Genomic DNA, 22,337 nt, shown 5'->3' on the forward strand with positions numbered 1-22,337 from the left:
ATGAAAGTATACATATTGCCATGTTAAACATATTATACATTATTTAAAAATAATACTGTACATTAATTCATAGAGTATAATGTGTGTTTTTTTAAAAACAATAATACTTTTTATTAGATTTAATTCACATTTCAACATAATATAAACAATATTTTACAGTAAACCAAATTTCTAGCTATGTTTTACTTACATTCTGTTTTCATATTTACAGTATAAAAACAGACACATGTATTATTTTAAAAACAATAATATCTTTTACTGTAATTATGGTTTAAACATAACAACAAACTTTAACAAAACGTTAAAGTGAAAATATTGCCATTTTAAATATAATCTACATTTTCATAAATAGGCTATTCACTAATATTTTACAATGAAAGTACGCTATACATATTGTTAATATGTTTTCTTTAAAAATAATACATTGATTCATACAGTATATTGCATGTATTCTTTTTAAAACAATAATACAATTATTTTTACTATATTTACTTTCCATTTTAAACATAATTAAAAAAATATTTTACAGTAAAACATATTGCCATGTTAAATACAATATACAATTTATTTAAAAAAGTTTCATATTATTTTACTTATATTCCTTTCCCATATTTTACAGTATCATTACATGTATTACTTTAAAAACAAAAACATTTTACTGTATTTAATTTACAGTTTAAACATAATTTAAAAAATTACAGTGAGAATATAGCCATTTTAAATTAAATAAATAAATAAATATATAAAATAAATATAATAATAATAACATTTTTGATAAATAATTCACAAATTCATACATTCAAATGTTTTATTTCATTTCTTTACCATATTTTATAGTATCCAATAAAATATTAAAACCAATTTAAGTGTCTTTACTGTAATATTTGTATATTTTTTAACTATTTTATATTAATTTCAATAACTGTAAGGACTTAACCCTTTAACAATGTGTAAAAAAATTACAGTGAAAAATTGCCATTTTAAATATAACCTACATTTTTTGATAAAGTTTAATAATTCAAACATTTAATTTCCTTACCATATTTTACAATCCAAAATAAAGTTTTTGTCTGTGTACTGTGTATATTTGTTATTATGTATATATCAATACACACATACGTGTATATATTAAAAATATGTTATGTTTATATATCAAACATATTTATATATAATATCAATTATGTGTGTGTCATATACATAAAAAATAAACACAGTACACACACATATATTATAACAAAAACCTTTATTTTGGATGTTTAATAGTTGCCAGCACTTTTTTATATAACATTTTTCTATTCATTTTCATAACTATAATGACCTAACTCACACAGAAAAATAGGGGTGTAAAATTTTACCTTTTGACGTACAACAGCTTGTCACTGGAGCAGTACCCTTAAAAGGACATCTTTGTACCTTTTTTTTTTTTTTTACCCCTATAGAGTACATATTAGTACCTTAAAGTAATACGCACCCTTTAGGTACAAAGATGTCCTTTTAAAATTGCTCCAGCGACAAGTTTAAGGTACAATTTTAAACCCCTATTTTTCTGTGTACAGTGTTCTCGCAGGGACCAAAGAACTTATACTGACAAGAAGTGTAACGTAAGCAGACAGAATGACAACGAAATAGAAATCAAAGTGGAAATAAAAGAACGCAATGACTGCAGGGAGGTGGTCAATTTTCACCCCAGAATGGCGGCCGCGCTACCGAAGCGCCACGTAGTGGCTGTTACCAGAAAAGAATCAGACTAAATGCCCGTCCGCATGATGGCGCTGTGCTGCATTAGTTTCTTTTCACTACAGACGAAGAAGAAACGCACACCGGCCACATGTGATGTGAATGTTAGAGGCAGAAAAACATGGTGGAGAAGAGTGACATCCGCGTGGTTCGCTGCGGCGGCAGCAAAATAAACATTAGACCTTCTGTCTTCTCCACTGACTCCAGGTATTCGATAAATCAACTGAATTATTAATTCTGTTTCTATTTGTATGTTCTCTAAATGTATCATCTTATACAAACATTGAGCCGTGTTGGAGGGAATGAAGTTCCCAAAGAGATGCAGGATCAGCTTGAGAGCAAATTAAACTCTTAATTAATCTATATGTGTGTCTGAAAACTTGCCTAGAGGACAGGTTCAACTGCATCTAAAGTGTCATGACTTGTGACTTTTCTATCCTGCTGATGAATGTGTTAGTGATGTTGGTTTTGTTTTCAAAGACACAGTTAGGCAGTAAGGCAGGTAACGTTAATCGTTGTTCCAGACACACATAGTGCATATTACTTTACAAAAAATATCAATAATAATGTACATCACGTTATTCTGGCGTTAATGGTATTACAGAACTGTCAAACTGTGTTTTCTGCAACCACCCTTTGTTGCTGGGTTTTTTTTACACTTCCAAGGACCCCACAAAATAATGGGCCTATTGATAGGAATTCTTCTTAAAATAAAAGAAAGCTGTATATTTTAATGCAGAAAATACACATTTGTGTTGTGTGAAATTATAATAAGCATAATGGCTTCATTATTTACTGTTACTGAGTAGTTCACTTTCAGAACAAAAATGTACAGATAATGTACTCACCCCCTTGTCATCCAAGATGTTCATGTCTATCTTTATTCAGTCTGAAAGAAATTGTGTTTTTTGAGGAAAACATTCAGGATTTCTCTCCATATAATGGACTTCTATGGTGCCCCTGAGTTTGAACTTCCAAAATGCAGCTTTCAAGGGCTCTAAATGATCACAGCCGAGGAAGAAGAGTCTTATCTAGCGAAACAATCAATTAATTTCTAAAAACATTTACAACTTGTATACTTTTTAATCTCAAACGCTTGTATTGCCAAGCTAGACAAGATGTGCATTTGAGGTTAAAAAGTATATAAATTGTATTTTTTTTTATATAAAATAACCCATTGTTTTGCTAGATAGACACCATAGAAGTCCATTATATGGAGAGTAATCCTGATATATTTACTCAAGAAACATAATTTCCTTACGACTGAAAAAAGGAAAACATGAACATCTTGGATGACAAAGGAGGGAAGGTACATTATCTATAATTTTTTGTTCTGAAAGTGAACTACTCCTTTAAGTTATCACTGAGATACCATTATAGCTTTTATAAGTCTATTTTTTTACTTGAGTGTTTTTGTAGTTTTATTTTTTTTTAAATCTGTCGTTATTCCAGTTTTAGTTAAACATTTTAACTTAGAAATGTTGTCTTGGCAAATAGCAGCAATGACTATGTTTTTATGGTTTTAGTTTAGCTATAATCTTGTATTGTATTAATGGACACGGATATTATTTAAAATCTTTTATTATATACATTCTAAAATGTTGCTGCTGTGAAGGTATTAAATAATAAATCAAGGTATTAAAATAATCAAAATTAAACTCATGGTTTTAGTAATTAAGACATTCATTTCTATTTGATTGGCAATTAAATATAAAATGGCCAACCTGGAGCACAAAACTTGTTTTAAGTAGCACAAGTATATTTGTTGCAATAGCCAAAATTACATTGTATGGGTCAAAATAATAGTTTTTTCTTTTATTCCAAAAATCATTAGGATATTAAGTAAAGATCATGACCCATGAAGATATTATGTAAATTTCCTATTGTAAATATAGCTAAACTTAATTTTTTATTAGTAATATGCATTGCTAAGAACTTCATTTGGACATTTTTTTTATGCACCCACAGTCTCCAGATTTTCAAATAGTTCCACCTCAGCCAAATATCCTATCCTAACAAACCAATGGGAAAGCTTATTTATCAATCAGTGGAAAGCTTATTTATTCAGCTTTTATATGATGTCTAAATCTCAATTTCAAAAAATTGACTGGTTTTGTTGTGTTGTGATCATTTGTGTGATGTATTTGTACAAATTAATTTTTCAGTGACCCATTGGGGTTCTGTGGATGCCAGATGTGAAGTGCAAAGGCATTTTCTGAATCAATTAATTGTAAAGTTGTCTCATGGTTTCAGGTTTGTGTTGTGCGCCTCTGGAGATTCAGTGAAGGTCTATAGCACACGCACAGAAGAGTGTCTCCATAGTCTGCAGGGCCACACCAACCAAGTGACAGGCATTGTCTTGAATCCTGCCAATCACCTGCAGGTCTGTGCATAACTTAAGTTCAGTTGTATAGAAAGCATGAGTTGTGTTCAATTTATCAATGAGCATTCAAATGAATTCTTAGCCAGCTTGTTTGCTGTTATAAGTGTGTTTTAGTAGCTTCTTCCAAAGACATTCAGACAGTTGAATTGATTTCTGCCTGAGGTTTATAGAAAGCCAACATTCAATTAAAATTATAATTAGTTGCACATTTCCAATGTTGTGATATTTGAAGTGCACTTTGTTATAGCAGAAAAATGGCTTGGAATCTTCCATCATCTTCCTTTTTGATGGATTTCGTTAAGCTGATCACTATTTTATCGCAAAATAATCTTTTTGACTTAAAAGTAAACCTCTTGATCTCCTATATTTTGTATGGATTATGAATGGATGATAATTCAATTTGAATGGCTTTTGAATGGAATTGAATTAAACAGCAAGATTTATTTTTTAATTTATTTTATTCTTTCTGCATGCAGGTCTACTCTTGCTCAGCAGATGGCACTGTTAAATTATGGGACTTCATTGATGGCATCCTCATCAAGGTACAGTTTGTGTTGTGACTAAAGACAAGGCCACTGTTGGAGTAAATATATGAATTGCTTTAATGTTGTTTTATTATTATTATATTTATTTTTTCAGACATTTATCATTGGATATCCTTTGCTTGCAATATACGTGTCCGAGAAACATGAGGGAGTCATTTTTCTTCATCTCTCCATGGCTGATGATTCCAAAAAAGGTATGTATTTCACAGTGCCAAGTGCAGTTTTAAGTCATATATATCATTGTGATGCAGTGATTAGCACCAGGCACTCTACACCAATAGAGTGTGAAGAAATCTAATTTTCTAACACTTTCAAAAGTTTGGGATCAGTTTTTAAATGTTTTTTGAATGACTTTTCTGCTCATCAAGGTTGCGTCTGTTTGATAACAAATACAGAAAAAACAGTAATATTGGGAAAGTTATTGCAATTTTAAATAATGGTTTTCTATTTTAATATACTTTAAAATATAATTTATTTCTGTGATGCAAAGCTGAGTTTTCAGCATCATTACTCCAGTCTTCAGTGTCACATGATTCTTCAGAAATCCTTCTAATTTGCTGATTTATTATTAATGTTGAAAACAGGATGTGTTCAATTGATAAAAAATAATAGTAACGACTTATATTGTTAGAAAAGATTTCTATTTTTTATTCATCAAAGAATCCTGAAAAAAGTATGAAAAAATATTAAGCAGCACACTGAAGACTGGAGTAATGTTGATGAAATTCAGCTTTACATCACAGAAATAAACTATATTTTAAAGAATATTGAAATAGAAAATGGTTATTTTAAATTGCAGTAATATATTTAGTGTCCCCAACAACTTCTGTAGTCCCATTTTGCCTTTTTCAAGACAGGGTACAGCTTAAAAACAATTTGAGGGGTAATAGAGCAAGAAAATATTTTAAACTTGTGTTAACTGTGGGCCTTATTTTAGACATTTAAACCATTGAAAAAGCCTATTGTCTTTGGGACAATGAAGCCAGAAAAAACCTCAGAGAATGTTTCTGCAATAAAAAAAAAACACAATATTAATAAAAAATAAATATTTGTTCATAGAAAGATTAGTTTGTCCTGTAGAGCTTATTATTTTAATCCCAAAACCTTGCAGACAACTGGTTTCTTAGTTGGGCCTAAGTTGAGCCAGTCAATCGGATGTTTAAGTTTGAAACAGCATCATGGGTCAATCTGTGATTTTTGCGGTCTGAGGTTGAGACACTACAACAAATAGCTCGGTCAGCACTAACCTTGACATAAAAAAAATTAACCACACAAAACTGTTCACATCTCTGAACCTCAGCTGTGACATTCAGGATCTTATCAATTTGTTTAATGAGGTAGAAGTGCATGAAACAGTTGAAGGCCATTGAATAGTAGAACAATTTCCTGACTTTGAGCTTTGTGTGTCTGCATATCCAGAGTGTTTCCAGTTGGTTGCCGTTCATCTGCCCAAGTCAGCAGAGCAGGAAGTGGAGGCCAAAGAGCTGTCTGCTGTTTGCACTCATATCAGCCCAAACCCCAATTGCACAGCCATCGGTAGAGGGGTAAGAGCTCACTCAGCACTTTCTTTTAGGGTGGTTATTACATCCCTTTTTTTAAAGGATTTGACCATTGATGGATTTTTTAAAAATAATTTAAGTTTTAGCATAACCCTGAGGCATCTGTCGGCAGTGCTTTTAAGTCCAAAAATAAGTGATACAGATTTTAAAACCTACTTATAGGCAGAAATCTGACATTTATAAATGTGGCTGATGTTACTCTTTTGTTTAAAAAAAAATCCTTTAAAGGGGTCATCAATGTCCATTTTCCACAAGTTGATATGATTCTTTAGTCTTATTGAAAAGTCTATAACATACTTTGGTTAAAATTTCTTATATGTGACCCTGGACCACAAAACCAGTCATAAGGTTAAATTTGACAAAACTGATATATATATATCAGGTCGGGTATTCCCTTCAAAAACAAAAGTAATCCACTGGATTTTCCGCCTCTCAGATTTTGGGAGTAATTGACGAGTCCTATGTTCATTATATCCAGCAAGAAAGCACCTCAGTCGCTTAGGAGACATTCTTGTCTATTCCCGCTCCAGTGTCAAAACAATAGCACTGTTTACACCTCACACAGGGCAGATCTATGCTAAAATGCCAGTGTCAGTCAACAGTCATGGGAGGGGCCTGGGCTTATGTTATGTCACATAACCAAGAATCTGACAATGGCTTGATCTGAGAAAGGGCTAATGATTTATAGGGATTTAAAAAAAAAAACAATGGATGGATTTTTATCACTATAGTGTGGATGTGTACACACACTGCCAACAGTTATGTTCAAATAAATTTTGCATCCAATGACCTCTTTAATGTGAAAAATCTGATTAAAAAATCATACTTGAATCAATACATAGACACAGTAACAGCTTGGAACAGGAACAGATCATATATATATTATACAATAATACAAGTGTATTACTCTCTAAAACCCAAGAAGTTAGTGTTTAGACGTTTAGAAACCAACTTCATTTGAATTCACAGAAAAAAAATATTTCTTAATGTACAAAGAAACTATACACTCCTTTAAATACTTTGTGTAGCTGAAACGTCACTGTACATGTAAATCCCAACATAACCGAAGATTAAACACTAACAGATCTCCCCAATATTAATTTTGAGCAACAACACATGATATAGATTAGCTGATAATTATTTTCAGGTCTAGGGCCTTATCAAAATGTTATAACATTATAATTTTTGGTCTGAATTAAATTTGGATGTTCACTTTGGAGTCTGTTAAAGATTACATTTAAAGGATTAGTTCACTCAAGAATGAAAATTTCCTGATAATTTACTCACCCCATGTCATTTAAGATGTTGTCTTTCTTTCTACAGTCCAAAAGAAATTAAGGATATTGAGTAAAACATTGCAGTGCAGCTTCAAAGGGCTCTACACGATCCAGCCAAGGAAATAAGGGTCTTATCTAGTGAAACAATCTGTCATTTTCTTTAAAAAAAAAAACATTAATATACTTTTTTAACCACGAATGTGCATCTTGCACTAGCTCTATGTCTGTATCTTTTTGAACCAAAGTACACGGAAGAATTAATAATAAGATAACATATTATCAGGAAATTTTACTTCAGGAGTGAACAAATCCTTTAGCATTCATAATTGAATTTTTAGTGTTTTAACTGTGAACATTAGATGGCGTTAAAGTTAACCTAAGTGTAAAATGTAGGAAATAATCATGCACAATAAAACATGAAGTATAAGCCAATATTGGATATGTCTATGAAAGTTATTTTAAGCCCAGATCTTTTAAATAAAGTTTAGTTACTTGGAAAAATCTTGGAAAATTACTGTCTCCCTACTAAAGAGGTCTTAAAATCCAACAAGCATACCTGTTTGTTTGTTTGTTTTTTTATAATGTAATATTAAATGTTAGTTCATGTCTGGCTGTGGGAAGGTTATTCTGGGTGAACACTATGTCATACCTGCTCAGGTTGTTATGGATAAATTTTTTCGCCTTCCTGCACAGTCATCGCCCATGTAAGTGTTGATGTGGTAAAGTAAACATGGTTTGAACCAACCCCTGTAGGTTAATTAGTGTGGCACATGCTGGTGCTATTTTTGTAGACTGTCGCACCTTTACTAGTTGTTTTGGTAAAGCCATTACTCATCATCACTTCTTAACCTTATTTGTGGTTGGGGACAAATAGGAAAGCCCTGTTCATGTCTTTAAGCTCAAGATCATCAACCTTTCAGTTTGTTTGAGAGAAAAAGTCATTTTTTTTAACACTGTGTTTTTGTATATTGTGTTTTCAGGGGGAATTCATAGCATTTGTCAGGCAGCTCCAACTTAGGGTTTATTTCTTCAGGAAGCAGAATACGTACAGGTAATAACCGCTGTATCCTAAATAGCCTTTTTAAGGTCAGAACATGTAGGAACGTGTCTAACCGCACTGTTTATTTTCTGGCCTCAGGGAGCAAGACACATGTCATGTAGCTTGTTTTGGCCTTTGCCTTTCTGTTGGTTTTTCTCTTAAGTTGAGAGAACAACACCTTATAGTTTACCTCAACATGAAAATTGTCATACCAAGTCTTGTAAAAAACATTTGACTTTTTTCATTGAACTGAAAAGGTATGACCAGTATTCACACTTTTTTTTTTAAAGTAGTTTGGTTATTGGTTTACCAATAAATAGCATAATTTTAGTTTTTTTCAAAGCACCTAGCGAGATTTCCATTAACTACTATTACTTCCTGTTGTTCTTGCTGTCATGCTAAATATAAGTCAGTCTGTGAATCATGAATGTAAATGTCCCATTTTTATTTATTTGATTTCTCTTTGTAGTTTTTCTCTAAAAGCCAAAGACAAGAAAGGAGCCAGAAATGCATTCACTTGCGTAGCCTGTCACCCAACAGACGACTGCATCGCCACCGGTCATGAAGGTGGAAAGATCCGTCTTTGGTAAGACACAAGTTCACCATCCAGATTTTTTTTTTTTTTTTTTACAGATAATGTTCTCACCCCCTTGTCATGTCTTTCTCTCTTCAATTGTGAAGAAATTGTTTTTTGAGGGGAACATTTCAGGATTTTTTTTCCATATAGTGGACTTCTATGGTGCCTCGAATTTGAACTTCCAAAAGGCAGTTTTATACGTGGCTTCAAACAATCCCAAATGCAGTTGTAAATCCCAGCCGAGAAAGAAGGGTCTTATTTAGCATTTTTTTTATTACAATTTATATACTTTTTAACCTCAAATGCTCATCTTATGCTCTTCCTGAACTCTCTTTTCTTCTCCAACCTCAAGAAATCATTTTAAAATCATTCTACTTTGGGCTAGTATCTCTGCAGCAGTGTTTGCAAGTGAACATGCAAAGAAGATCAAACACCCTTAATAATGAAGGTAAAACAACTATGTAGGGGCGATTTGGAATTTGAGGGAGAAAATTAGATTTTTCGGCATACCCTAACTGTCTTAAACCGGAAAAAACAGAGTTCAGGCAGAGCAAGACAAGTTGAGCATTTGAGGTTAAAAAATATATAAATTGTAATAAAAAAACAAAACAAAACAATAATATTGCTAGATAAGACCCTTTTTCCTCGTTTGGGATCATTTACAACCGCATTTGGGATCAATTGAAGCCTGCATTTTGGAAGTTCAAACTTGGGGCACCATAGAAGTCCACCATATAGAGAAAAATCCTCAAATGTTTTCCTCTAAAAACAGAATTTCTTTACAACTGAAGACAGAGAAAGTCATGAACATGTAATGTATGGTACATTATCTGTAATTTTTTGTTCTGGAAGTGAACTTCTCCTTTAAGTTCACTTAAGTTGCAGGTCACGTAAGAATTGGAAATTAACTTTTTATATCGCTACAGGAGAAACTTCAATCAAAAGAAAGAGTACACATACTTGACCCTGCACTGGCATCACAATGCTGTGAACACTTTGTGTTTTACTCCTGAAGGTGGGTAGTACTGTGGCTTGGGCTTTTTTCACTTCTTCCTCCATGTTAAATGTGTGTTACAGTCCCGATCTAAGAAAACATGACTGTTGTTGTCTCTACAGGCACTCATTTGCTGAGTGGAGGCATTGAGTCTGTGCTTGTCCAGTGGAAGTTTGGGACAGGCAACAAAAAAGACATCAAGCCCCGTCTTGGTGGATCCATTTTACATATATCAGCATCATCTGATGGGCAGTTGTTTTGCACCTCTCATTCAGACAACAGTAAGTCTTTAGCTTTGGTTCAAATCTGAGATTTCCCTCCAGAATTAAACTAAAAGCAATGTTATTTTGGGTTACACATTATTTTAAGGTGTCCTTGCTACAGTGTAACAAACTTAAGAACTGAGTAATAATAATTAACTACATGTGCTTACTATATAGGAAGGGTTTGGCTTGGGGTTACCTATGCATAATTATTTGTTATTATAATAAAATATGTGTTACATTTTTTTTTTTTTAAACATAAATTATTGTCATGCACTTGTCACACAGTTTTAATAATCTGTGCCGTTAATCGTTATCACCATACTGCTGTGTAGGGCTGCACGATACATCGTTTCAGCATCGTCATCGCGATGTACGCATGCGCGATATTCACATCGCGGCGGTCACGATGCTGGGCAAAATAAAAATAAAATTATGTGTGTCTGATTTAAAAATGTACTTTCTATATTTCTAAACTTTCTATTCACGGATCTATATTTGTCTAATATAAAGTAATTAACTCATTTAAGGGTTCTTTAAAAACTACAAAGCACACATTGCTTCACCTACTTCATGCATGCAGTCTCTGCGTGCGCACATACTCTTTGGTGCGCATGACGAAATGAGCGCAGGACGGGAGAAAAGCGCCTAAATGGAAGATTTGGTTGCAAAAAGAAACGCAACGTCGGTCGTATGGAAGTATTCTGGATACAAAAACGATGATGCTGACCAAAAACAGGTGCTTTGTCGGAAGTGCCTGGCAGTTGTTGCCACAACTCGCGGAAACACTACGAATTTGTTTGACCATTTAAGTCGGCACCACAAAGCACTGTATGACAAATGCAAAACCAGATCAGATTGCAGTCCAAAGCAAAAAACTATTTCGGATGCATTTGCCAGTGTGACGCCTTACGAGAAGGGCTCTAAGCGACAGAAAGATGTCACTATTGCTATTACATTTCACCTTGCGAAAGACATGGTACCAATAAACACAGTCACCAAGCAGGGTTTTACAAACATGATCCGCTCGCTTGACAAGCCTTATGTTATGCCGTCACGCACTTATTTTTCTCAAATTGCCATCCCAGAGCTGTACAACAAATGCAAGGCACAAGTGGAATATTATGCAGCAACAACCGCTTCAATGAGTAAATTAATGCATACAGAAGCACCAAATTGGTGTATTTGAATATTTACATTTACTTTATGCAACAGTTCTGAGAAAGAAGCCAATTTTTTTATAGAGTTGTTGAAAAGTTTAATCTTTTTTGTTAGCTGATGAGCAACACTTGTTTTACTTTGGCTAAACAAAGTATGCAAAACTAAAAAAAAAAAAAAGAATCTTCTGACATATTTTTTTTTCAAAATTTGTGGCAAAATATATTTACTAATCTGTTTTCAAAAAGAAGTTGTTGAATAAAATGTTAAATTACTTATTTTGTCACTCAAGTTAATTCCTTAATGTGATAATGAAGTGTCCTCTTTTCATTCTCAAAATGAGTTCCCTTTTATCAGGGTAAAAGCAACATTCATTATTAATTTCATAACATATTAGAGCCTTGATTTGCCTGAATTGACAGTGAATAAGGTGAGTCAAACTGTTTATGAAACAACCCAAAATAAGCTTTAAAAAGTATTTTATTTCAGGGTTTTGATTATACTTTTACATCTTTTTATTCTTTGAAAATGCTTACAAAATTATCCCAATTATTTTTGAATTATTATTTGATTTTTAAGCAGTTCAAAACACCTGATGAACATAAATGAATTTGTACACATCGCAATATATATCGCAGGAAAAAAAATATATCGCAATGTAATTTTTTCCCAATATTGTGCAGCCCTACTGCTGTGATATTATGCCAAACAATTTGTTTAATGTGGATATTGGAATGCGAGTCAAGCACAAAGCAGGTTACATAATAAATCATATTTTGGCATTCAAATGCATCTTCAATATGGAAACATTTGTTTTGCTTTAGCCAAAATGAATTTGTTTTGCTAGCTTATTATATTTTTTATTCTTGTTCTTTTCTGAGTACTGTTAAATTGAGAGGATTTGTTGTGGAGTGATGGTAACTAAAATAGCTTAGCCTAGCTATAGTGTTTCACGTCGGCATCAGGCCTATTTTGAATGTAATAATAAAAAGTGATTAAGCTTTTTTTTTTTTTTTTTAATTAAAAAAAAAAAGTAATGACCTTTTTTTTTTTAACCATTTAACTGATTGTATTGGTCAAAAAAAAAATGTTGGTTAACAGTTAACCGGTTAAAATTAGATTGAGAGATTATGGTTTATAAAGTCTTACACAAAACACATTGATTCACATCAGAAGGCCTTTATTAAAGAAGTTCAATTCCAGAACAAATTTACAGAATTTACTCACCCCCTTGTCATCCAAGATGTTTATGCCTTTCTCTCTTCAGTCGATAAATTATGTTTCTTGAGGAAAACATTTCAGGAATCATCTCCATATAGTGGACTTCAGTGGTGCCCCTAAGTTTAAATGCAGCTTCAAATGACTCAATAACAATCCCAGCCGAGGAAGAAGGGTCTAGCAAAACGATTGGCCATTTTTTAAAACAAATTGAAAATTATATATATATATATATATTAGGGCCGGGACTCGATTAAAAATTTTAATCTAATTAATTAGAGGCTTTGTAATTAATTAATCGAAATTAATCGCATTTTAATCGCATGTAAATATTTGACCTGAGAACAGTGAGAATTAAGATTTTTACATGGATTTTTAGTATACCATTGAATAATAACTGAATACATAAGCAACACATTTTTTTTTTTTTTTTTTTGTTCAACCAAGTCCAACAGACCAGTGCAATATTGCCATTAAGTGTAGCAAGAGGCACGTTCTTTAACAAGTCTTTCATTCCGAGAACTCTGCTCTTGTGTTTGCTTAATTATGCATTTAAACGTTAATGACCAAACCTATCATTATAAATGTTGCTGCACATGGAATATAATGCGGATAACATTTAAAAAATAGTTTTTATCAGGTTACACACTGATTATTTATCACTCAAACCCCTTTCTCTACCTGTCCGTTGGTCGCGCATATCCTCCATGTTTGTAGTTATTTAACACTTTTTATGCGTGTTTGTAGTTCTAATCGAATCCTCGTTCACGGCGCAGTGTGTTGCGGGCAATATTAGCAGTTAAGAGTGTGCATTGATCGTTAAGTAGTAGACCATCCGGGAATCTTTTGAATACTTTTTAAACATACTACGATTTGGGACATACAATACTATTTAGGACGGACGCAGCTTCTTTGGTATAAGTTCTTTGGCTTGTCTGAGCGCTAGTTTGTGCTCCAGTATAATCGGTCCGCCGAATCTCATCCAGTGAGAAACGTTCCGCGGTGCAAAACTTAGTGCGATTAAAATGCGTTAAAAAAATTTTACGCGTTATTTTTGTGTAATTAATTAATCTAAATTAACGCGTTAAAGTCCCGGCCCTAATATATATATATATATATATGAAAGTGTAATGTATATGTAAAGGGCATTTGATCATCTTTGTGTGTTCACATTGTAAACACTGGGTCTGTACTTCTGCATCGATGTAGGATGATTTTGAAATTGGGCAGGAAAATGAGATGGGAGTTTTTCAACATACCCTAACTGTATTGACCGTATTGAACCAGAAAAAAACAGAGTTTACTCAGATAAGTAGACAAGACGAGCATTTGAAGTAAAAAAAATATATCAACTGTCAATTTGTTTCGAAAATGACCAATCGTTTTGCTAGATAAGACAAGATAAGATAAGATAAGTTCTTCCTCGGCTGGAATCATTTAAACTGCTTTTTGGAAGTTCATACTTGGGGGTACCGTTGAAGTCCACTTTATCAAGTTAATTCCTCAAAATGTTTTCCTTAAGAAACATAATTTCTTATCGACTGAAGAAAAACACAAACATTTTGGATGACAAAGGGGTGAGTAAAATATCTGTAAATTTTTGTTCTGTAGGTGAACTTCTCCTTTAATCACCTAGAGCCATGTGGAGCACATTTTATAATGAATGGATGCACTTTATTGGACTTCAAAATCTCAGCACCCATTTACCAACATTATAAAGCTTTAAAGAGCCAGGATCTTTTTTTATATATATAACTCGCATTGTATTTGTCTGGAAGAAAAAGAAAATCATATACATCCTTGGCCAATTTTTATTTTTGGGTGAACTATCCATTTAAGTTCAAGAGAAATTGTCCAGAAAATGTTAATGTTGAATTCCCAAAAATTATATTGTTATACAGTTGTTTTGTGGATTAATTATGATCTGTACATTTTTACCCACATAATTCACTGTAGTGAACTGGACTGCTTTCTGGTTTGTCATTTGCCTTCTTTTTCTCCTCAGAGCTCACAGTTATGGAGAGCAACTTCAAAGTGTGTGGAGTGATTCAGGGTTTAGTCAAAGGTTTGTAAAAGCTCATTTGCACAAAGCATTTAAATTTCACAACTGTCGCAGTAAATGTTTATTTCTTCCGATGATTTTAATGCTTTCAGGAGATGACGTTTTGACCGATCTAATGATTGACCTGCGCAGTAAAGCTTTAGTGCTGAATGGGAAACCAGGTCATCTGCAGTTCTACTCCCTGCAGCGTGACAAGCATCTCTACGATGTGAGTCTGCCAATCAATACTTTAAAGCTTAACATATCTGAAATAAACAAGCTTATAGGGAAGTATGTACTGGAAAATGTTGGCGTATGAGTTTCATTCTTGTGCGTTCTGCTCACATGGGTTATATAGTTTTGCAAGTTTATGTCAGGTGAGATCACATGAGATCAAACATTTTTCTTAATGTTTTCCATAGTTTTTTCCATAATGGTCTGTATGTTGCATTCACAGCTGGACATAGTGCAGCAAGAGTATATTTATGAAGAGGGTCTGGATCAGTTTGAAGTGGTGAAGGCTGCTTTTGACATAAAAGGTTCCTGGCTTGCTACAGTGGAGGAAAGGGGGAAAAAGTCCTCCGATCTTGAGTTTTTCCTCAAACTATGGGCTTACGATGAAGGAACGCAAAGGTACTCATGCTCGCATATGAATAATGCCAAATGTATTTTTCATACAAGAAATGTATGATTTTGCCACGATATGAGCCATTTCTTACAGTCCACAAACAAATAATGCAAATCACTTTCCATTTAGTTAATATTTAGACAATCAAACATTTTGACATTAGTCCTTCATCAGTAGTAAAAATAATTGTATTTGCTCCATTTTGTAATGTATAATACCAATACCAGAATATAAATGTGACCCTGGGCCACAAAACCAGTCATAAGTAGCATGGGTAAATTTGTAGCAATAGCCAAAAATACATTGTATGGTCAAAATGATCATTTATTTTAATGCTAAAAATCATTAGGATACAAGTAAAGATCATGTTCCAAGAAGATATTTTTTGAATTTCCTACCTTAATATTTAAAAACTTAATTTTATTGTTTAATTTTAACTTGCTTAATATGTATTTCTAAGAACTTCATTTTACCTTAGTGATTTTCTTAAAACCATTAATCAATGGAAAGCTTATTTATTCAGCTTTCTGATTATGTATAAATTTCAATAATGAAGCACTTATGACTGGTTTCGTGGTCCTAGGTCACAAATATTCAATCAAATTAAAATTAAATTTCAAAATGATTAATTATTAGTAAAGAAGTGTGTTCACCAATAATAATTGGGGAATAAAAAACAGTAATAATGGGAAATTATAACAATTTAAAATAGCTGTTTACTATTTGAATCTATTTTAAGTGTCATTTTGTGATGCAAAGCTAACTTTTCAGCAGCCATTAACTCCAGTGTCACATGATCCTTCAGAAATCATTCTAATATGCTGATTTAGTGCTCAAGAAACATTTCTCTTATCAATGTTGACAACATTGAATGTTTTTTGTGGAAACTAGATCATTTTTAGGATTCTTTAAATAGAAATTTCGAAATAAAATCTTTTATTTGAAATAGAAATCTTTTGTAACACGAATGTAGTTTTGAGTTATTAAAAAAGCAACTGACTCCAAACCTTTTAAACGATAGTGTACAAATTTCCATATTTTTCTGGACTTTAATGATGTATTGTTCTGTCCCATTAGTTTCGTACTGAACACTACCATCACTGCCGCCCACACGGATCAGATTATATCCATGTGCTTCAGCTCTTCTGAGGAGACCACCATGCTGGTGACCACATCAGAAGACGGCCAGTTCAAAGCTTGGTGTCAGGGAGCTGACGCAGACACACAACGTGAGTCCAAACCCTTTCAGACATTCACAAAGGTGTTGGTGTTGGACTGAGATGTCAAACAAGGTCATGAGTCTGAATCCAGACATACCTGTCTGACCACAACATTTCCATTTGTGTTTTAGAGGACCAGAACTACTGGTCATGTGATTTTGTGGGCAGCTACCATAACCTAAAACCCACAAACTGCAGTTTCTCAGCCGATAGCTCTCTCCTGGCGGTGAGCTTCCAAGAAGTCATTACCATATGGAGCCCGGAGACCTGGGAGATGCTCACCACCCTCTGCCAACCACCTGGAGAAATACGGTGGGACTTGTTGTTTTACCACTCTGGCTACTGTAGATGTTCCCTGTCTTCAAATCAGCCAGTCCAAACACTCTGTGGCGCATTTGGAATGGGTTGCACAGGTTTCTTGAGGTCTTTAGATGTGTGTGCCATTCAAAGCAGTGGATTAGCATTCACTAAACTCTATTCAAACTGCTTGAATGGTAGTCACTTAGTAATTAAGATTTAGATGGTGGCCAGACAGAATAAGGCTACAGTCCTGCTAGAGACTTGGGCGCAAGCCAAGACTTGCGGGGTCAACAGGGACATAGTTTCGCTCTATCATTGTTTTTGAAAAAGGAAGTTCACTAGGTCCAGCTGGAGTACACCACGATAAAAAGTGCATGATATTCCTTGTCAACAACTGCTCTTGGTTCTTCCTTGCCTGCCGGTATCACACAAGCAGCAAATTATAGTGTGATTTGGAAAAGTAGCATTATTCAATTTGTGAACAAATCGTTCTTTTGAGTCTGGTCTTTTTAGTAGATTGGTTGATCCAGTTCACAAACTTGTTGTTCATTTAAAGGGATAGTTCACCCAAAAATGAAAATTCTGTCATTAATTACTCACCCTCATGTCATTCCTCTTTGAAACACAAATTAAAATATTTTAATGAGATTTGAGTCAGAATCTAGATGTCAACACAAGAGTCAGCAAGAGTCCTACCATGTTCAAGGTCCAGAAAGGTACCAAAAAAAAATTGTTTCAACCATTAAAAAAGTGGTTCAACCATAATTTTATGCAGCTTTTTGTGCCTTGTTTACTTGCAGATCAAAAGTGCATGCGTCATGGTACTCTCCAAAATGGCGCTGGGGTGACAGAGAAGAACTGTTGACAAAAAATATTCTCCTAGCTTCATAAAATTGTGTTTGAACCACTGATGTCACATGGACTATTTTAACGATATTCTTACTAGGGCTGTCCTCAACTAAAGATTTTCCTGTTTGACTAGTAGTCATTCATTTTAAGAATCAGTTGACTATTAGTCACGTTCATTAATAAGCCATATAAATCAAAATAATGTGCCTTTAATTGCACAAAAGCTTGTCACAGCACACCTGCAGATATAGTCATTCTAAACGTGTGTGAGAAAAACAGCAAGGAGACTGCATTAATGTTTCAATAATTTATTGATAAACGAGTGTTTTCTTCGTTTTCGGCTTAAGATATAAAGTCGGCAACACTGACTCGTCATCTCCAAAGTAGTAGATATGCCTTCATGCATGTTCCATACGTATTACATAATCTGAAGAATATTTGTTTTCAAAGTTTCGTGCTCAAGTTCACAGAAAGCGCATCCTGTTTACATTCATTATTTTACAAAAGCACAACATTTTGTTGTTACTATGAGTGCACACAAATAAACAGATTCTTTACTAATTCGAAAGATGTATTACCTTTATCTGTATGGCCAGAAATGACAGAGTATTTTAAGAGCAGTAGGCGGCCTCCATCTGCTATGCAGTAAGCACTCTACTTTTCAGTTTCATCATTCTGCACAGACACTTGAACAGCGCACATTTTTCTAGGTTACCATTCGATTGAGCTACTACAAATTGCTAGTACATATATGTTTGAGATGAAAAGCCATATTTAAGGTCAATAAATGATAGGTGAGCATTTGGATGTCCTGCCCAATGACTTGGCCACTTCCTGTGTTTTTTTTTTTTGTTTTGTTTTGTTTTGTTTTTTTACAGCAACTGATAAAGTTTTAGTCGACCAAGCCGTTTCTAGTTGACTAACGTATAGTCTGGTATTAGGGGCCAGTCCTAGTTCTTAGTACCTTTCTGGGCTTTAAACATGTCAGTTGCATTGCTGTTTACTGTATGCAGGGACAGAAAGCTCTTGGATTTCATCAAAAATATCTTAATTTGCATTTCAAATATGAACAAAGGTTTTATCTATCTTAATTAAGGACGGATATTAAATTTTAGGGTGAACTATCCCTTTAAGTTAATGTTTTACTGTATCATGAAGCATGTAAGGTAAATATGTAGTTATAGTAATTAGGAACTAAGTACTAAATCTGCTTTGTATTGTACAGTATTTCCAATCCTCTCATGCTGATTTATTGAGCCATAGTCGTTGGCAGCTTTGTACTTGGTTTGATTTAATTATCACTCACACAAACACACACACAATATGGTTACAAGACCTGGATTATACAATTATAAGACCTGGTTATTTCATGTTAATGTTTTAAACTGTTCGTATTAGTTTCTGATTTAAAGGAAGACAACTGATTATCACTGAGACTAATCTGATGAAATATGTAGCTGACATGGGTCTTGCTGATCACGGTGGTCTTTAAAATGGTGAAACTGACTAAATGCAGCTACTTTGATCCTCCAGGGACCTTTGTTTCGGCCGATTAAGCTGCTCCAAATACTTGCTTGGCACGACCACCAGTAACCTGCTCTGCTGCTGGAATCTCCTCACTTGTGCATGTAAGTAGTCATTAATATTGGTTCATATTTCATATTTGCAGTTTGGAATTCCATCAGGAATTAATATTGTCTTTATTTACTCATCCGCTTTAGTTATTCGAAAACAAGCCATAGGGGTAACACTTTACAATAAGGCTCATTAGTTAACATTAGTTAACTACATTAGTTAACAAGAACTAAGAATGAACAATAGTTCATTTATTAATCTTAGTAATTTTTTAAATTGTCTAAATAGTTTTTATTGATATTTATTTTAGTTGTAATTATGTAAGCACGCAAAATATAAATGAAAATGTGTTACGATATTTGTTAACATTTATTTCATGTAACAAAAAAATAGTTTTGCTTTTATGCCATTTTCATTGGCTTTTTGCTCCTTTTTGGAGCTTGGCAGCCTTGATTACTATAAATGTTTGGAAAATTATCTGCATGCAGGTTTGAAACAACATAGTAAGATCCCAGGTGTTTCTGCTTCTCTTGGATAGCTAAGCTTGCTTAGTCTGGTTTTATTCACTGTTTGGTTTTGCAAGGTCAGTTTTATTTAACTTTCGAACTTTTTTCACTCACAGTGGAGTGGAGCACATCTTTGGAAGTTTCCAAGCTGCAGCCAGACCCCTTGTCCGAATATATGGTTGCCTTTTCATACCAGTCTGAACATACAGACCGTAAGTGATTGAAAGGTCATCGCCTCTTAACACATTCTGCATCTCAGTACATTTAGGACTGTGTTTTAATTATTGGGGCTCTTGGATTTCTTTCTTTAATGTCAGACTTATGCACAAGCTCATTTAATGTGTTTTCTGGTCTCTCTGCAGTGTTTGTTTTCAAACCCAGCGAGCCACGGCCTCTGTTCACCCACAACAACGTGTGTTCAGAGAAAGTACACCGTGCCGTCTTTGTTCCTCGAGAAGAGCCGTTGAACAATTGTGATGAAAGTTGTCAGTGGCTCAACAGATCCCAGCTGTACTTCCTCACCCGAAACATGGTATTTCAATAATATTTCTAATCACATTACAGCCTAAAATCACATATACATAATTTTAATCTCATATCTTTCCTCAAGATTAAAATGGTGTTGTTGTTTTTTTGTTTTTTGTTTTTTGTAGTTTTTTCAAAAAATATGAATAATTAAAGGGGGAATCCTGAGAATTTGCTCACCCCCAAGTCATCCAAGATGTTCATGTCTTTCTTTCTTCAGTCAAAAAGAAATTAAGGTTTTGAGGAAAACATTCCATGATTTTTCTCCATATAGTGGACTTCAATAGGGATCGACAGATTAAAGGTCCAAATTGCAGTTTCAGTGCAGCTTCAGATGGGCTCTTCACAATCCCAACTGAGGAATAAGGGTCTTATCTAGTGAAATGATTCGTCAAGAAAAGTACAAATTTATTTACTTTTAACCACAAATTCTCATATTGTACAAGCGAAAATAAGAAAATTAATTTTTTGCCCTACCCTTCATTTTTGAACTGAAGTATGCAGATGAAGAACTAACCAATATGATTTTGGTTTGTGAATTTGATTTAAATTTTTTTTTTTTTTTGAAGATAAGACCCTTTTTTGCTAGATAAGACCCTTACTCCTCGGCTGGGATCATGTAGAGCCATTTGAAACTGCAATTTGGTCCTTCAACCCATTGGCCACCATTGAAGTCTATTATATGGAGAGAAATCCTGGAATGTTTTTCTCCAAAACCTTAATTTGTTTTCAACTGAAGAAAAAGAGATCTTGGATGACATCGGGGGAGTAAATTATCAGGAATTTTCTATCCTGGAAGTGAACTAATCCTTTTAGGTTGAAGTTTATTACAAAAATATTTATATAGTTTTTTTTAATAGTTTTTTTAATATATAATAAATTACATTGTCTATAGTAATCAATTTGATTAAATTATTCAGTCTATTTTAAATATTAAATTTTCTACAGTTTAATAAAAAAATCAATCATTTTAATATGATGAATAATAAAGAAAACAGTATTTCATTATCTAGATACAGGTTAAATTGCTTTGTTAGAGCAATAATTGTGACTGTGTCCTGACATTTCTAAAGCAGACTTGTGTTTAATTATCAGGATTTATTGACCTTCAGCACAGCAACAGATGAGGACAGAATGTTGTCTTCAAGTAAACGGGTACAGTATTTTTTTCTTAATCCATCCTTGTTCTGATTTATGTTGAGGCCCCCCAAAGTAACTCTTCACTTGTATGTTTTTGTCGCAGCTTGTCATTGATGACAGTGTTGCTGTAACACCATTTTACCTTCTGCTGGGCAAACACAGACAACAGCAGAGGAAACTCGACACACCGTCCTATACAGGGGCTGACAAACCCCAACACCCAGAGCGCTCCGCTACCATCAAAGAAGTAAGTCATTTCAAATAGACTCTATTTGTTATATTATGAAGGATCACATGACACTGAAAACTGCAGTAATGGCTACTAAAAAATCAGCTTTGACAGCACAGGGATAAATGACATTTTAAAATGTATTAAAATAAAAAAGTTACTTTAAATTGTAGTAATATTAAGCAATATTACTGTAGAAATATACTTAATTTATTTCTTCTAACATCTTTTTTTTAGTTGTTACACACACCGGCTCATGTTCTACCTGCTGCGTCAGTCCTGTGCTCAATGTTGGTCAACTCACTCCTGATCTCCAACACTGGAGTCCGGTAAGACCCCCCTCAGCTTCTTTGATCACATGCATAATAAATACAGGGTCCTTACACCTTTTCCAAAGGAAAATTCAAGCACTTTCAAGGTGCATTTTCAAGATTTTCCAGCGCTGTGGTAAATGACATGTTCACATACATGAGTGCTTTATTTTAAATCAAATGTTATTGTCCTATTAGAAAAACAACTGTCTGGATTGCATATAACATTGCCTAATATAAATAGCCAACATACAGTATACAAA

At 33.7% G+C, this 22,337-nt stretch overlaps 1 protein-coding gene across 1 annotated transcript; it reads left to right on the forward strand.

Moving 5' to 3' along the window:
- Window positions 1–1,834: 1,834 nt before the first annotated feature.
- On the forward strand, window positions 1,835–22,096 carry wdr75 (WD repeat domain 75). Its single transcript, XM_073845079.1, has 20 exons — window positions 1,835–1,944; window positions 3,991–4,120; window positions 4,597–4,662; window positions 4,760–4,859; window positions 6,085–6,209; window positions 8,482–8,552; window positions 9,010–9,126; window positions 10,044–10,132; window positions 10,234–10,392; window positions 14,756–14,815; window positions 14,905–15,020; window positions 15,249–15,424; window positions 16,497–16,648; window positions 16,771–16,951; window positions 19,322–19,416; window positions 19,986–20,081; window positions 20,232–20,401; window positions 21,490–21,549; window positions 21,638–21,781; window positions 22,001–22,096. Exons 1-20 carry the CDS (start codon window positions 1,859–1,861, stop codon window positions 22,094–22,096), a joined length of 2,289 nt encoding a protein of 762 aa, XP_073701180.1. The 5' UTR covers window positions 1,835–1,858.
- The last annotated feature ends 241 nt before the right edge of the window (window positions 22,097–22,337 follow it).

This window comes from Garra rufa, chromosome 8, assembly GCF_049309525.1.
Source record: "Garra rufa chromosome 8, GarRuf1.0, whole genome shotgun sequence".
NCBI classification, from domain to species: Eukaryota; Metazoa; Chordata; class Actinopteri; order Cypriniformes; family Cyprinidae; genus Garra; species Garra rufa.

Coding starts and splice junctions, on each gene's coding strand:
- wdr75 (XM_073845079.1), top strand. CDS start 1,859: ATGGTGGAGAAGAGTGACATCCGCGTGGTTCGCTGCGGCGGCAGCAAA. Junction 10,133..10,233: donor TTTGTGTTTTACTCCTGAAG/GTGGGTAGTACT, acceptor TTGTCTCTACAG/GCACTCATTTGCTGAGTGGA. Junction 14,816..14,904: donor GATTCAGGGTTTAGTCAAAG/GTTTGTAAAAGC, acceptor TAATGCTTTCAG/GAGATGACGTTTTGACCGAT.